Below are 15,661 nucleotides of genomic sequence, written 5' to 3'. Positions count from 1 at the left end.
AAAGGAGGATATTGGCTCACATCAAATACACAATGGTCTATAAAGACTTTGTTTTCATAATTAAAAAAATAAAGGATGACTTCTATAGAAAGCTATTTATGAACTGCTCAAAAAGAAATTTTGTCACTTCAAAGGGAGCGTAAACTTAACTAAAGACATTAAGTTCACAAGCAAAAAGAAAAAAGTACAAAATATAGTAGACAAGATTACCTAGTATTTAAAACAGGAAGAGTAGATCTTAAGTGTTCTCACCAGACATGCAGACTCGTTGGGTAACTAAGTGCGGTGATGACTATGTTAATTTAATTGTGATAATCATTTCACAATGCATATGTATACCAAATCATCATACTGTATAGCTTGAATATATACAATTTTTATTTATTAATTATACCTCAATAAAGGTGGGGAAAATTTTTTAAATAATAAAAAATATAAGTAGGATACTCTATATGATTAAGAAAACTTAAAGATTAAAAAGACATAAAGCAAATGAATATATAAAATTTTCATTTGTCAATTATACCTCAATAAAATTAGGTAAAAATTTCTTTTTTGAGACAAGGTCTACTCCCCAGAAAAAATGATCAGTTTCTCTCTTTATAAGGCTAGCCTCCATTCCATTGTGGGCAGATAAAAACTACTAAGTCACAGACTTGCTAAATAAGAACTACATGGTTTATGAGATTTCTAAAACAGATTAAAATATTCCCACTCCAACATTTTATTTTATTCACAATTTTCTACTTACAAAGTCTTGACGTATGTCATTGAAGTCTTTGCCATATTTTTCCAGTGCCTCTTCAAATAAGCTAGCTTCAGAGGCTGACCATTCTTCCATTTCATCTCTGCATAAAACAGGTCCTCCAAGTGGTACTAAGACACTAATGGCACTGCTCAAATCATAGCTGTGTCTATACAATGTATCCATAGCATGAAACTAAAGAAAAGAAACAAAATGAACAGAAAACATCAACCAGAAATGCAAATTTACTAGATTATTTTAGAAGAGAAACACCAAAATTCATGATGTGCCTAATATACCTAGGTAGTATTTTTTAAAAGTAAAATTAAGAAAAATTTAAACAACAGGTTACTAAATAATTAAAATATCAGTTACTGCTTTAAGAAAATGTTTACTTGTACCTTTTAAGGTATGTATTGTTATTTTTGAGACAGGTTCTTACTCTGTTGCCCAAGCTAGAGTGTAGTGGTATCATCATAGCTCACCGCAACCTCAAACTCCTGGGCTCAAGCAATCCTTCGCCCTCAGCTTCCCCAGTAGCTGGGACTACAGGGATGCACCACCACACCCTGCTAATTTTTCTATTTTCTGTAGAGATGAACCTTACTATGTTGCTAAGGCTGGTCTCAAACTCCTGGCCTCAAGCAATCCTCCCATTTTAGCCTCCTAATGTATTCGGATTGCTGGCATGAACCACCATGCCCAGCCTAAGGTTATATGCTTTTAAAAATGTATCCATTTGTTATGGCAACCTAACTATGAAGACATGGAACCTCAAATTATTAAATTGGGAACCCAGTAAATTTCACCACCTTTTGGTTAAAAATACTAAAGTTACTTTGGCTATTATGCAAGGTTGGCATAGCTTTCGTGGATCAGAAAAAAATATATACAGGCCGTGCGCGGTGGCTCATGCCTGTAATCCTAGCTCTCTGGGAGGCTGAGGTGGGAGGATTGCTCGAGGTCAGGAGTTCAAAACCAGCCTGAGCAAGAGTGAGACCCCGTCTCTACTATAAATAGAAAGAAATTAATTGGCCAACTGATATATATATAAAAAAAATTAGCCGGGCATGGTGGCACATGCCTGTAGTCCCAGCTATTCGAGAGGCTGAGGCAGTAGGATCGCTTGAGCCCAGGAGTTTGAGGTTGCTATGAGCTAGGCCGAAGCCCCCCCCCACACACACACACATATATATGCACACACACACACAGTATTGTATCATAGAGTGACAAAAAATATTTTCAGGTTGGATTAAGAGAAGGATGTATTAAGAATGAGAGATGGAAAGAAAACAACAGAGTGGAGTATGGTCGTTAAGACAAAACAGTATTATACACACATACTGAATAGACAAAACAAAATGACATGTCCATGTTAAATATGATAACTTGGTTGAGATTCTGGAAGACTAAATAAGTGGCCAGGCTTGCTTGGAACAGCTAGGCTGGTGTGGGTTTCTTACACATTTTAAGGGAGAGTGATCTGAAGAGTAATATGAAAAAAGATAGACTAGGACATATAATTAGCAATTTTCAAAAGTACCTGATGTCTAACTTACTTAAAAAGCATTTTCATCCAATTAGTGCGGTGAATAAACTAAACTAGGTTTCAAAATTGCATAACTTTTCTACTGGAGAGAAAAAGATTCATTCATAGCATGAACACACATTTGTATGTGTACCAGGAATATTGCAAAACAGGACAGTCAGCTCTGCCTGTGTCCCAGATAAGCACATGAGTATCATGAAGATTTGGTTAGCAAAGTGATCAAACCCTTACCTAAGTGAGAATTAGTTCTGATTTCTTCCCTCCCATTGCCCAGAATTTCTAACACATGAACATCAAGTCTTGCACCTTTTACACAAAGGATCTCCTGCTATTTATTAAAAATATCACAAATGGGGATCATTGCTTCTATGCAACAACAGATCTCTAAAAAATTAAGCTTTTGGTATGAACTCTGCTGCTCCAAGCCCACCAGTCAAGATCTTAGGCACCAGCTAAGCCACTGTAGCTGTCACTATGACCCATTACAAAGCTGCCATTCAATGCACAAACAGTTCCAGAGGTACTTGGAGAAGTCTGAGTAGCTAGACATGCAGACTGAGGTGCTGGTAGCCATACATGAAGAACCAGAGAAACCTAATAGTAGTTTAGGTTTTTTAAAGCATCACTTAGGATTGCTACTGGACAACCCAGAAATAGAGCTACTTCACCTGGAATTGGCAGCAATGAAACAGAAATATGAAGTTATTGTAGAAGAAAATAAAAAACTGAAAGCAATTATTGCTCAGTATAAACCACTTCAGGAGGTAAAGTATGCTGAACAGGATTCTTCTCAGCTGAAAAGGCACAGAAAAATGGTTTTGTATAACTTGAATAGTTTGTATATTATATGCTCTTTTCTGAACAGATGCTATACAAGTTTTTTAATATGTTAAATTCACCTGTCACGGGTGAATTTAACTGTTACAAACACCTATACTTAGAATCACCAATAAAAACTCGTCCGGGCGCGGTGGCTCACGCCTGTAATCCTAGCACTCTGGGAAGCCAAGGCGGCGGATTGCTCGAGGTCAGGAGTTCAAAACCAGCCTGAGCAAGAGCGAGACCCTGTCTCTACTATAAATAGAAACAAATTAATTGGCCAACTAATATATATAGAAAAAATGAGCCGGGCATGGTGGCTCATGCCTGTAGTCACAGCAACTCGGGAGGCTGAGGCAGAAGGATTACTTGAGCCCAGGAGTTTGAGGCTGCTGTGAGCTAGGCTGACGCCAGGACACTCACTCTAGCCTGGGCAACAAAGTGAGACTCTGTCTCAAAAAAAAATAAAAAATAAAAAATAAACAAAACTCAATATAACCTTCTTTGGGTCTTAAAGCAGGAGAATTCAAAGTAAACCCTGAAAAAAAAACTAAATATAACCATCTAAATGCAATTCCTAACCTAAAAAGACATTCTGTTTTATTAGTTTGATTGGGAACAGTGGTACTGGTTGCATTTTATCCAAAGAAATTTAGCACAGGCTACTTCGATGGAGTTCAGGATATGAGCACAGGTATAGGCATTCTTTTTTTAAAAAAAACATATTAGGCCGGGCGCTGTGGCTCACGCCTGTAATCTTAGCTCTTGGGAGGCCGAGGCGGGCGGATTGCTCAAGGTCAGGAGTTCAAAACCAGCCTGAGCAAGAGCGAGACCCCGTCTCTACTATAAATAGAAAGAAATTAATTGGCCAACTGATATATATATAAAAAATTAGCCGGGCATGGTGGCGCATGCCTGTAGTCCCAGCTACTCGGGAGGCTGAGGCAGAAGGATCACTCAAGCCCAGGAGTTTGAGGTTGCTGTGAGCTAGGCTGACGCCACGGCACTCACTCTAGCCTGGACAACAAAGCGAGACTCTGTCTCAAAAAAAAAAAAAAAACATATTAATATATTTATCCAGTCATTCTTTAAAATGAAGATGTCACTGTTTATATCCCCTGTAGGCAGCTGGAGAGATCTGTGTGACATAAGATGCTTTTGCACGGGTTCTCATCAATCTTTTGCTCTTGTTTATATAATGCAGAACAAATAACTCTTCTTTGCCACCACTTTGCCTTAGGTAACTGTGTGTACCTGCGTGCCAGTTTGATTCCTGACACCACGTTTTCCTTGTATGCAACCAAGTCTTATCTGATAATCTTGCTTTTGTTTTCCTCTGTGCATTAGTGTATACTAGTTGCACACTGGCTTTTCTGTGTTGTTTTTCAATTGGCTTAATAATAGCAGATACTCTGATTGCAATTTATGTAACTTTAAACAGGATCACACTGTTCTCCCTGCTTTACTTAGTAGAGGACAGAACGGAGGCAATATATAACTCTGGGTTCATGCACAAGCTGGGAGGAGAAAAGGAATGAGCCACATACCATGGAAAAATTATAGCTGTAAATACAATTATACAGTGCTCCCCCCACCAAAAGTATTTGTCTAGCTTTGAATTCACTTTATCATCATTATTCCTATGAAGTCGGTAGGGTAAGCACAAGAGGAAACTGGGTGCAGAATTTTTAGGCCAAAGACTGACATTAATACAAATTACTGGGCACATCAGTTAAATGCTCTGAGATTCACATTCCCCATCTGTTAAATGAGAAGAATATCTGTGTTGCCTGCCTGACAGGGTTCTTGTGATGGTCTAATAAGAATGTATGTGAAAGGTCTTAAAATGGTAGGCACCATATTCTCGTTTGTATAAAAATGTTTTCACTTTCAAGTGATCCCTAAATATCTTATAGGGGACTGTGGAATGTCCCGTAGTAGTACAAGAGCACAAAATAAGCTCAAATACCAACTAATATATATTAAAGAAAAATTATCACCAAAAGTATATATTAAAAATATATTAATATATACACTATGATACATTAACTAAGACATTAAATAAGGGTATAGAATATGAATTTCTTGACAGAGATCAAGGCAGTAAGTATTTAGAACACACAGACATGTTTAGGTATAGTACCTAACTGCTTGAACAAGGGTTGGTTGACATCTCATTTAAATCACTGGATTCTACAAAACAAAAGCAAGGAGGGACTTCATGATCAATTTCCTAGTTATAGTCACAGCTTAGGCCACTGACCATGTGTAGTAATTTGCTGTATGTGTCACAACCATAGAACATTAACTTTCAACTTTCAAGTGATTTTTGTCTCACTCTTCTGCAGCGGGTGTTGCAAAAATGTTAGAACTCATCTTGATTCTTTGCTTATACTTTGCAAATTTCTCAACCAGCTAATCTCTATAGCTAACCTATTAGACAGACCCTGCAGTTTAGGTGTAAGTATACACTTTTATACACTTCTACATCATTGCTGAAATTAATATATCAATCCACCATTATCCATGATTTTGCTTTCATGGTTTCAGTTATAAACTGTCAATTACAGTCTGAAAACAGGTGAATAAAGTACAATAAGCTACTTTGAGAGAGAGTGACCACACCATAACTTTTATTTCAATACATTTTTATGATTGTTTTATTTTATTTTATTTATTTATTTATTTATTTATTTATTTATTTATTTATTTATTTATTTATTTATTTTTAGCACGTGTCCAGCATGTTTTATTATTTTATTATTAGTTATCGCTGTTAATCTCTTACCATGCCTAATTTATGAATTAAACTTTATAATAGGTATGGCATGTAAGAGGAAGCACAGTATATATATAGGGTTTGGTACCATCTGCAGTTGCAGGCATTCACTGGGGGATCTTGGAACCATACGTATCTCCTGTGGTTAAGGAGGACTACTAATTATTGGGGTTTTTTGTTGTTGTTTTGGTTTTTTTTTTGAGACAGAATCTTACTCCCTCACCTGGGATTGAGTACAGCAGCATTATCATAGCTCACTGCAACCTCAAACTCCTGGGCTCCAGCGATTCTCCTGCCTCAGCCTCCCTAGTAGCTGGGACTATAGGTGTGTACCACCACACCTGGCTAATTTTTCTATTTTTACTAGAGATGGGTGTCACTCTTGTTCAGGCTGGTTTCAAACTCCTGAGCTCAAGCAATCCTCTCACCTTGGCCTCCCAGAGTGCTAGGATTATAGGTGTGAGTCACCATGCCTGGCCTATACTTACTGTTTTTTAATAAGTAACCTATGAAAATGACAAGAAAAATCAACAGCATTTAGTGATCCCTTCAATTAATAGCATATTTCCATAAATGATTATTTTTTTAATTCCTAAATTTGCAATAGATGACAAAACTAAAAGATGAAATGGTATTCAAAAATCAGTAATTATGCAAATTAGGCCAGGAAAAGAGGTTTACATTTGTAATCCTAGCACTCTGAGAGGCCAAGGAGGGAGAATAGCTTGAGCTCAAGAGTTTGAGAGCAGCCTGAGCAAAAGCCAAACCCCATCTCTACAAAAAAAGTAGAAAAATTACAGGTGTGGTGGCATGCACCTATAGTCCCAGCTACTCCAGAGGCTAAGGCAAGAGGATCACTTGAGCCCAGGAGTTTGAGGTTGTAGTGAGCTATGATAATGCCACTGTACTCTAGTTGGGGCAACAGAGAGAGACTCTGTCTCCAAAAATAAACAAATAATAGACTAAAATAGAATAATTGTGCAAATTACCTGTGATGCTGAAATTCCTCAAGAGATAAAGTAATTTTTATAATTAACAGGTGCTCTAAAACCAAAGTCACAGAATTAAATTTATTTTTCTCAGCTGATATTATACCAACCACTCAAAGCAAGAATGGATTGTCTGTCTTATTCATGTTAGATGAATGAAAATCCTTTTCTTAGAGGAACTTTTTAAAATGATGATGGATCTATGCACCTAACACAGGTGCACCCAGTTTCATAAAGCAAATCCTACTTGATCTAAACAAAATGATAAACAGCAGCATTGTAATAGCCGGGGACTTCGACCCCAGTGCCAGGATGGGACAGATCCTCCAAACAGAAAATAAACAAAGAAACAATGGACTTGAACAGGACTCTAGAGCAAGTGAGCCTAACAGACATTTACAGAACATTGTAAACCAAACTACGAAATATACGTTCTTCTCATCAGCTCATGGAACATTCTCTAAGACTAATCACATCCTAGGCCACAAAACATGTCTCAACAAATTTTAAAAAATACAAATTATACCATGAATCTTCTCAGACCACAGTGGAATAAAATTCGAAATCAATTCCAACAGAAATACTCAACTCTTCACAAAGTCATGGAAATTAAACAAATTAAACTGCTAAGCAATTATTGGGTCAAGGAGGAAATTAAGATGGATATCAAAAGTTTTTTTGAACTAAATGACAAAGGGGACACAAGTTACCAAAATCCATGGGATTCTGCAAAAGTAGTCCTAAGAAGAAAATCATAGCCTTAAATGCCTATGTCCACAAGACAGAAAGATCACAAAATAAACAATCTAAAAATGATGGGCTGTTCCCGAATAAGGCTTCAAAGAACCAAAGTAATATCCTAGCTTTTATAAAGTGATTATGACATGAATCTCAAGTGATTATATACATTGTTTCAAAGGTTCTATTCTTCATGGACTACGTTTGTGTTACTGAACAGGGAAGGAAGCATTTGCTTTTGGAAGAGCTCCTGTACTGTGTCCCAAATCAAATGGGAAAGACTAGGTCAGACTTATAGCTGACCAGGAGACATGGAACATCCAAAGCCCACATTTATACTACAGCTCAGAGGAGAGTACAGTACCAATCAGTACGTGTAGAAAATAAACATCCCATCAGGTGTGTACACTGTGGAATTCCTGGGAAGTAATCCTGCTAAAATTGATGGTCAACTTCACAAAGGAAATCAAAGGGTTGGTCCGAGTGCAGTGGTGTTTACAACTAATTGATCACAACCAGTTACAGATTCCTTTGTTCCTTCTCCACTCCCACTGCTCCACTTGACCAGCCTTAAAAAAAATAAATAAATAAATAAATAAATAAATAAATAAATAAGGAAATCAAAGGATCACATTATGTGCTAGAAGTCAATGCTAACCCCATAATTCTGACACACATGGAAGTTTCTTTTGAATGGACTTTTATATAGTCTAACCCTACTCTTAAAAGCTTTAAGTAAAACATAAAGTTGACAGTTTTTATAACAGAAGAGACAAAATCCAGTAAAGAAAATGTAACTAGGTAAAGTAAATAAGCTAAGAAAGGACATAGTAGTTGACATATAACCAATGACTTATGGTTTACCAGTAAGATAATAAAAACTTGAAGAGCCAGACAAGTTTGATAAAAGAAACAACTAATCAATTGTGAGAGGAATCAGAATACTGATTACCTTGGAAGGAATTATCTAGAGAGGGACACAAGGGAAGCTTTTGGAATACTGGCAATGTCCTTTATGTGGTTACATGGATATATGCACATATAAAAACTTATGAGCTGTGTAACAAAGCGTTAAGGGCACTCTATACACATTACTATATGTATACTTCAATTTAACATAAGAAAAAGAATATTAAAATTAAGCACAAAAAACCTGAAAGTCTTCTTTCCAGATAAATACTTTGCAAAGATAGCTGCAAAGATAGCATCTTTTCAATAGAGACACAGATATACACTACGAGATCCATTCAAATCTAAATTTTAAAAATCCTAAAACCTAGCACAAGCTGTTCTCTCTGCCAAAAAGCGGTGAAGGTGTTGTCACATTTCATCTCATTCATAACAGATGGAGATGACAAATAGAAATATTTTAGGCGAAAGACTGACAAGGAAATTTTGGCAGTGAAATTCTCATCTTTGGTTCATTAAACAGAACCACACTAGAGTAGACTGGACTACTGTTAGGCAAATATTCACTCCCTCCTCTGGACCTCCACAGAAGAGTATTCTTTCACCAGAGTGATGTTGGGCTTGGCCATGGGACTTGCTGGCCAATAGGATATTAAGATATGTGACATAACAGAGCCTTGACATGTGTTTGCATATTTGGCCTTGCCCTCTTGTGCTATTGACTTTTGTCCAGAGATAATGAAAGATAAGCAGATCTGGACCTATAGCTTGGCAACCTGCATCAGCCCAGTCTAGTTCAGCAGAATCCTATACAATATGCAGATGAGAGGATGAGAAATTAATGCTTGCTGTTATAAGCCACTGTAATGTGGGGCAGTGTAATGGATATTGTGTTTTCCTGTATGAGAATAAAGAACTTAATTCACCCAGTGGCCAAACATGCTATGAGAAGACAGTCCTCAGCTGTTGGTCATCTTTAGAATTATCTCAATTTAACAAAGAATCATCTTCCAAGGTCCACAGTCCCATCCTGAGGCAGCCTGCATCCAATGACACAGGAATACAAAGGCTAAGCCTTGCATCTTGATTTGGGGCAATTAGTGTACCACATAGAATCAACTGAGACATTCATTCAGACTGTATTATAGCCCACCTCCTCCCACTAACTATTCCTGCTTTCTTCACTTCTCTTGCACAAGTGTTGATCCCAAGGATACTCCCTAATGAATTTCCTATATGAAAATCACCATCAAAATATGGTTCCAAGAGAACCTAACCTGTAACATGCAGCATTATTATAACAACAGCTAACTGATACACATATACTATATTTAATACCAACTACAGATGCTCCTTGACTTACATTGGGGCTACATCCCAATAAACACACTGTAGGTCACAAGTATCATAAGCCGATTATGTACTCAATACTCTGATGAGCTCATTAAAAAAAAGTTGAAAAATTTAAGTTGAATCATCATAACTCAGGGACCATCCATATTGATCAACTGTTACAATTTTATAAAAACTTTACATGTATACTTCAGCACAGCTTACAGTATTCACAATACCATATTATTTAAAAACTAGTGTGTATACGGTAGTTTTTTCTAAGCAGAAGGTGAATAATAAACTCTCACGAGTAAACTCAAACTCACAAAGGCAAAATTTATATATAAAAGAGAAGTGTGCCACCCAATCTCAATTTTTGCTTCAATGCATAGTAAAAACAAAACCCCTCATCATCAACAAATTTGTTAAGACTAGTTGTCATTTAATCAACCTACAAGACACTGTGAACCATGTTTTTGTGTGTACTTATACCTTTTGATTATTATCACAAGAAAGCTAGAGTGGACAATAGGCCATGGGGACCTCATGGTCCTAGATGTCATTTCCAAACCTACCATGGACAGAACTACAAGTTCTTCCTTGCCGGTTGTGATTCTAGGCACAAACCAGAAAATATACAAGAACAACCATAGGAAGACACAGGAGAACCACCCAGTGCAGACAAGGAGAGGCTATCATCCCTCTGGAAAGGAAGTATGAAAGGTGAGCTTCCATACTCACCTTGGCCTTTACCTTGAGGCCTTTACCTTCTAGACTGCTACAAAGGGGAAGAAAGCCAAATAGAAAGGTTCCTTTTTATTAGGCTGATGATGTGACAAGGATCAGACCTTGATGCTGCCAGAGTCAGACCTAGGGAGCAAAATATTGGGGAGAATCCTGTTCTAGGCCATAAAGGAAATCTCAAATATTAAAAGAATTGGTAGCATACACATTCTCCTACCACAACATTACAGGCAATTAAAGTAAGTATATGAACCTCATTTCCTTGAAAATTAACTCACAGGTAGAATAAAAAATTATCAAGCAAATTAGAAAATACTTAGAACCAAATGATAACAAAAATACTACATACCAGAATATGAGTTACAGCCAAGGTGATAATTAGAGGGACATTTATAATCTTAAACATTTATAATGAAAAAGATGACAAATGAAAAATAATGAACTAAAAAAATGGTCTTAAAAATCCAGAAAAAGAGTACCAGAGTAAACCCAAACAAAAGTAAAAGGAAGAAAACAATAAAAAGTAAACAATTAACTAGAAATGGAATAAAGGCCAGGCGCAATGGCTCGTGCCTGTAATCTTAGCACTCTGGGAGGCTGAGTGGAAGGATCACTTGAGCTCAGGAGTTTAAAACCAGCCTGAGCAAGAGCAAGACACCATCTCTACTAAAAATAGAAAAAATTGGCCAAGTGTGGTGGTACAAACCTGTAGTCCCAGCTACCTGGAAGCCGAGGCAGGAGGATCGCTTGAGCCCAGGAGGTTGAGGTTGCTGTGAGCTAAGCTGACACCATGGCACTCTAGCCTAGGTAACAGAGTGAGACTCTGTCTCAAAAAAATACAAGAAGGCCAGGCGCGGTGGCTCACGCCTGTAATCCTAGCACTCTGGGAGGCTGAGGCGGGCAGATTGCTCGAGCTCAGGAGTTCGAAGCCAGCCTGAGCAAGAGCGAGACTCCGTCTCCAAATTAATTGGCCAACTAAAAATATATAGAAAAAATTAGCAGGGCATGGTGGTACGTGCCTGTAGTCCCAACTACTCCAGAGGCTGAGGCAGAAGGATCGCTTGAGCCCAGGAGTTGGAGGTTGCTGTGAGTTAGCCGGACGCCATGCACTCACTCTAGCCTGGGCAACAAAGCGAGACTCTGTCTCAAAAAAAAAAAAAAAAAAAAAAAATACAACAAAGAAAAATCAACAAAATTTCAACCACATTCTTTTTAGATAACAAATGAAAAAGAAACCTCAGGCAAAACTATTAAGAACAAAGTGGGTAATGATGTATATAAACAATAACAGGCCGGGCGTGGTGGCTCACGCCTGTAATCCTAGCACTTTGGTGCTCAAGGTCAGGAGTTCAAAACCAGCCTGAGCGAGACCCCGTCTCTACCAAAAATAGAAATAAATTAATTGACCAACTAAAAATATATATACAAAAAAAAAAAAAAATTAGCCGGGCATGGCGGCGCATGCCTGTAGTCCCAGCTACTCGGGAGGCTGAGGCAGTAGGATTGCTTGAGCCCAGGAGTTTGAGGTTGCTGTGAGCTAGGCTGACGCCACGGCACTCACTCTAGCCTGGGCAACAAAGTGAGACTCTGTCTCAAAAAAAACAAACAAACAACAACAAAAAACAATAACAGGAATGAAAAACTACTTGTAACTACAAATATAACAATTGTTAAATTAAAAAGTATGAAAAATTAAGTCACTAAATTTGAAACCAATGGGGAAATGCGTAATCTCCTAGACTGACGTAACTCACCAATGGACTTCGTATAACAACACCTATTCTAATTATAAATCAAATTAAAACTACAACCCAGATTGAGGGATATTCTATGAAATAAGTGGCCTATACTCTTTCAAAATGCCATGGTCATGAAAGACAAAAACAGACTTGGCATCTGTCTAGGATTAAAGGAGACATGGCCACTAAAATGTCATAAGTGATTCATAGAGATCTTGAGCCAGAAAAATTATTTTCTTTTGTTATTAAGGACATTACTAGTCAATTAAGGCCAACTAGCAAATCTGAATAAAACCTCTACATAACAGTACCATAACAATGTTAATATTCTGAGTCAGACAACTGTACTATGGTAATATAAGAGAATATCCTTGTTTTTGCTTTTTTATTTGTTTATTTGTTTTAGGAAATATGTCCACAATATTTAGCTATAGAGGGACACCATTCTGAAACTTACTGTTGAACTACTCAGAAACAATAATATATATTGTTTATGGGATGCCATTATTTTGGACTGAGCTCCTGCAATAGGCCCCAACAGACCACATCACACCAGAATGCAGTCACTTGTGCTCAGTGCTAAGTAATCAAAGTGAACAGAAGATTCACAGTAACCAATCAGAAAGGGTCCACTTTACCTGGGCAGGCATGATAAGAAAGTCCTCTGAACCCTATAAGGAAAGTAAGTTTGCCACAACCAATCCACTTCTTGTTTCCTGTTTCTGCTTTTCTTCACCCCTTTTCTGTCTATAAAGCCAACCTCCTCTGCTCAGTTTATCGGAACACTCATTCTACTTTATAGATAAACAGAACAAATAGAAGCCAATTAGATCTTTAAACTAAACTTGTTGTAATTTTGTCTTTTGATGATCAAGAGAAGGAATGATGAAGCAAAGGTGGTAAAATGGTAACTAAGGAATCTGGATGAAGGGAACACAATTAGTCTTTGTATCATTTTTGTAAAATCTCAAATTATAAAGAAAATTTTTAAATTATAAGCTTTCATTAACTCACACTTGTACATCTAAAACTCTTCACCAATAAACCTAGACAAAGTTGTTAAAAGTTTTTTTTATCAGATTTCTTCCAACTTCAAATCTACAGTGCTTTTGTGATGTTTCCTATATTAGTATTAAATTCATGGGAGACAAAGTAAAATAAGACCATTTATAAAAAGAAAAAGAAAAGATATTCATTAAAGCTTAAATCAGAATGAAAAAGATGGATAAATAGACTGTAACACACACACAATTCTCCTAGGACAGTCCCCAGTGTCTCCACACTCCTCTGTAATAGATCATCAGACAAAAAGAAGTATTCCTAATGTAGAATATTACTGCCTTAATGATGTATTTAGCAGGAAAGAAAACTTCATGTTTCATTTTTTACTGCAGTGGTATCCATTAGTACTAATTCTCATTTTATAGTCTTGGAAACATTAATAGTTCCCACAATAAGTTTTGTAAGATTGAGTTTCTTAAAGTAATATGAATTTCCATCAACTTTGTTAATTTTGAAGGCTAGATTTTTAATGAGAGTTGATGCCTAAAATGTTAATCAAGAGATTTAGACCGGGCACCGTGGCTCATGCCTGTAATCCTAGCACTCTGGGAGGCCGAGGCGGGCGGATGGCTAGAGCACAGGAGTTCAAAACCAGCCTGAGCAAGATGAGACCCCGTCTCTACTAGAAATAGAAAGAAATTAATTGACCAACTAAAAAATATACACAAAAAATTAGCTAGGCATGTGCCACCATGCCCGGCTAATTTTCTCTCTATATATTAGTTGGCCAATTAATTTCTTTCTATTTCTAGTAGAGATGGGGTCTCGCTCTTGCTCAAGCTGGTTTCGAACTCCTGACCTAGAGCGATCCTCCTGCCTTGGCCTCCCAGAGTACTAGAATACATTTTCTGATGTGGCTTCTAAATTATTCTCAAATTCCCAGTACTCACAAGGCTCTAAAACTCACAAATAAGAATGAAGTGCATGATTACAAAGAGTTGATATCTGAAGAATAAAAAGGTTGACTAAAATCAACCTTCTCTTATCAGTAAAATAAATTGTTTTATGTAAGTTATCCTTGGTGAGAAAATTTGTATTGTGAAAATTATAGCATGTTTTAAGTGGATTATCATCTTAAAAGAAACGTCTTTTGTTCAAGCACTTTAAATCTGACAGTGACTTCCTTGTAATAATGATATTAAAAAATATGCTTAATCATAGCCTAATGACAATATTCAAATTTGATAATGACAGTAAATATGGTATGATAAAACTCCTTTCAGACAATCAATAAAGCTATAAAATCAGAAGTAAATGAAACTTAACAAAGATTGGGGGGAGAAAAGACAAATACATCATTATCATCTTCTCAACAATAACAACTAATATTTATTGAGCTCTGATACTGTGGCAGACACTACTCTAAACACCTTAAAGTTTTATCTCATTGAGTCCTCAAGTTGATGTCAGGTAGGAACTCAGAAACAGATTTTTCCAGAGGCTGGAAAGGGATTGCCAGAGGTCTTTTTCAGAACTCAGAGGCACTGCCTGCTTTCTCCCCAATAATAACAGGGCCTCTATAGGCTACAAGAGCCAGAGGAGCCCAATGTTTGTGAATATTACCTTAAATGAAAGTATATAAACTGCCAAATAAATCAGTTGTCTTCCAGCCAAATTGGGCAGCAGAAGTCGCAGAAAGCTCTATGACTCTCACAGGACCCGGGGGCCTGAGAACAAGAGCCCAAGGTATGCTTCAACTGTTCCTACACTCTGGGGAGCCACTGCACTTCCACTAAGTTCTGTTCTTTGGTTACATGTATCAGTAACTTATAGAGTATGTCTGTAATTCCTCTTCTTTCCCATTCATAACCCTCCCAAAGCAAGTAGGTTTTGTTACTATTCCCATTGTCGATGTGGAGACTCAGACATAGGTAGGTTAAGTAAGTTGCATAAAGCTACCTGGATCATATATATATGCTATAGATCCTGGGGAAAAAAACTAAAGAATCATAAAAACATATCCATTTGTATATCCTTGCTCATAGCAGCATTATTCATATAGCCAAAAGACAGTAGCAACTCAAGTGTCCATTGATGGATGAAAAAAATGGGATATATACATAAAATGGATTATCACTAAGCATTAATAAGGAAGGAAATTCTGACACATGGTACAACATGGATAAACCTTGAAGGTAAGCTAAGTGAAAGTAAGTCACAGACAAAAGAACAAATATTGCATGGTTCACTTTAAATGATGCAGAGTAGGCAAACTCAGAGACAGAAAGTAGAAAGTCAGGGGCTAGGAGCCAGGGG

General features: G+C 37.1%; 1 protein-coding gene and 1 pseudogene across 5 annotated transcripts in view; one reads left to right on the top strand and one right to left on the bottom strand.

Moving 5' to 3' along the window:
- Window positions 1-15,661, bottom strand: part of MTA3 (metastasis associated 1 family member 3) — a 174,028-nt gene that overhangs the window by 56,965 nt on the left and 101,402 nt on the right. For all 5 annotated transcript variants that reach the window (XR_012918547.1, XM_012756600.3, XM_020288595.2 and 2 more), the window contains one exon: window positions 752-940. Coding sequence is in view for 4 of the 5 variants with exons in the window: in XM_012756600.3 (XP_012612054.1) it covers window positions 752-940 (189 nt within the window). In the remaining variant the exon portion in view is untranslated. The remainder of the gene's footprint in view (window positions 1-751; window positions 941-15,661) is intronic.
- LOC142870004 (c-Myc-binding protein pseudogene) lies at window positions 2,696-4,259 on the top strand (annotated as a pseudogene).

The sequence above is a fragment of the Microcebus murinus genome, chromosome 3 (genome assembly GCF_040939455.1).
Source record: "Microcebus murinus isolate Inina chromosome 3, M.murinus_Inina_mat1.0, whole genome shotgun sequence".
In the NCBI taxonomy this organism is placed as follows: Eukaryota; Metazoa; Chordata; class Mammalia; order Primates; family Cheirogaleidae; genus Microcebus; species Microcebus murinus.
Note: the sequence above shows the minus strand (reverse complement) of the source record. Positions and strands in the feature narration are given on the sequence as shown.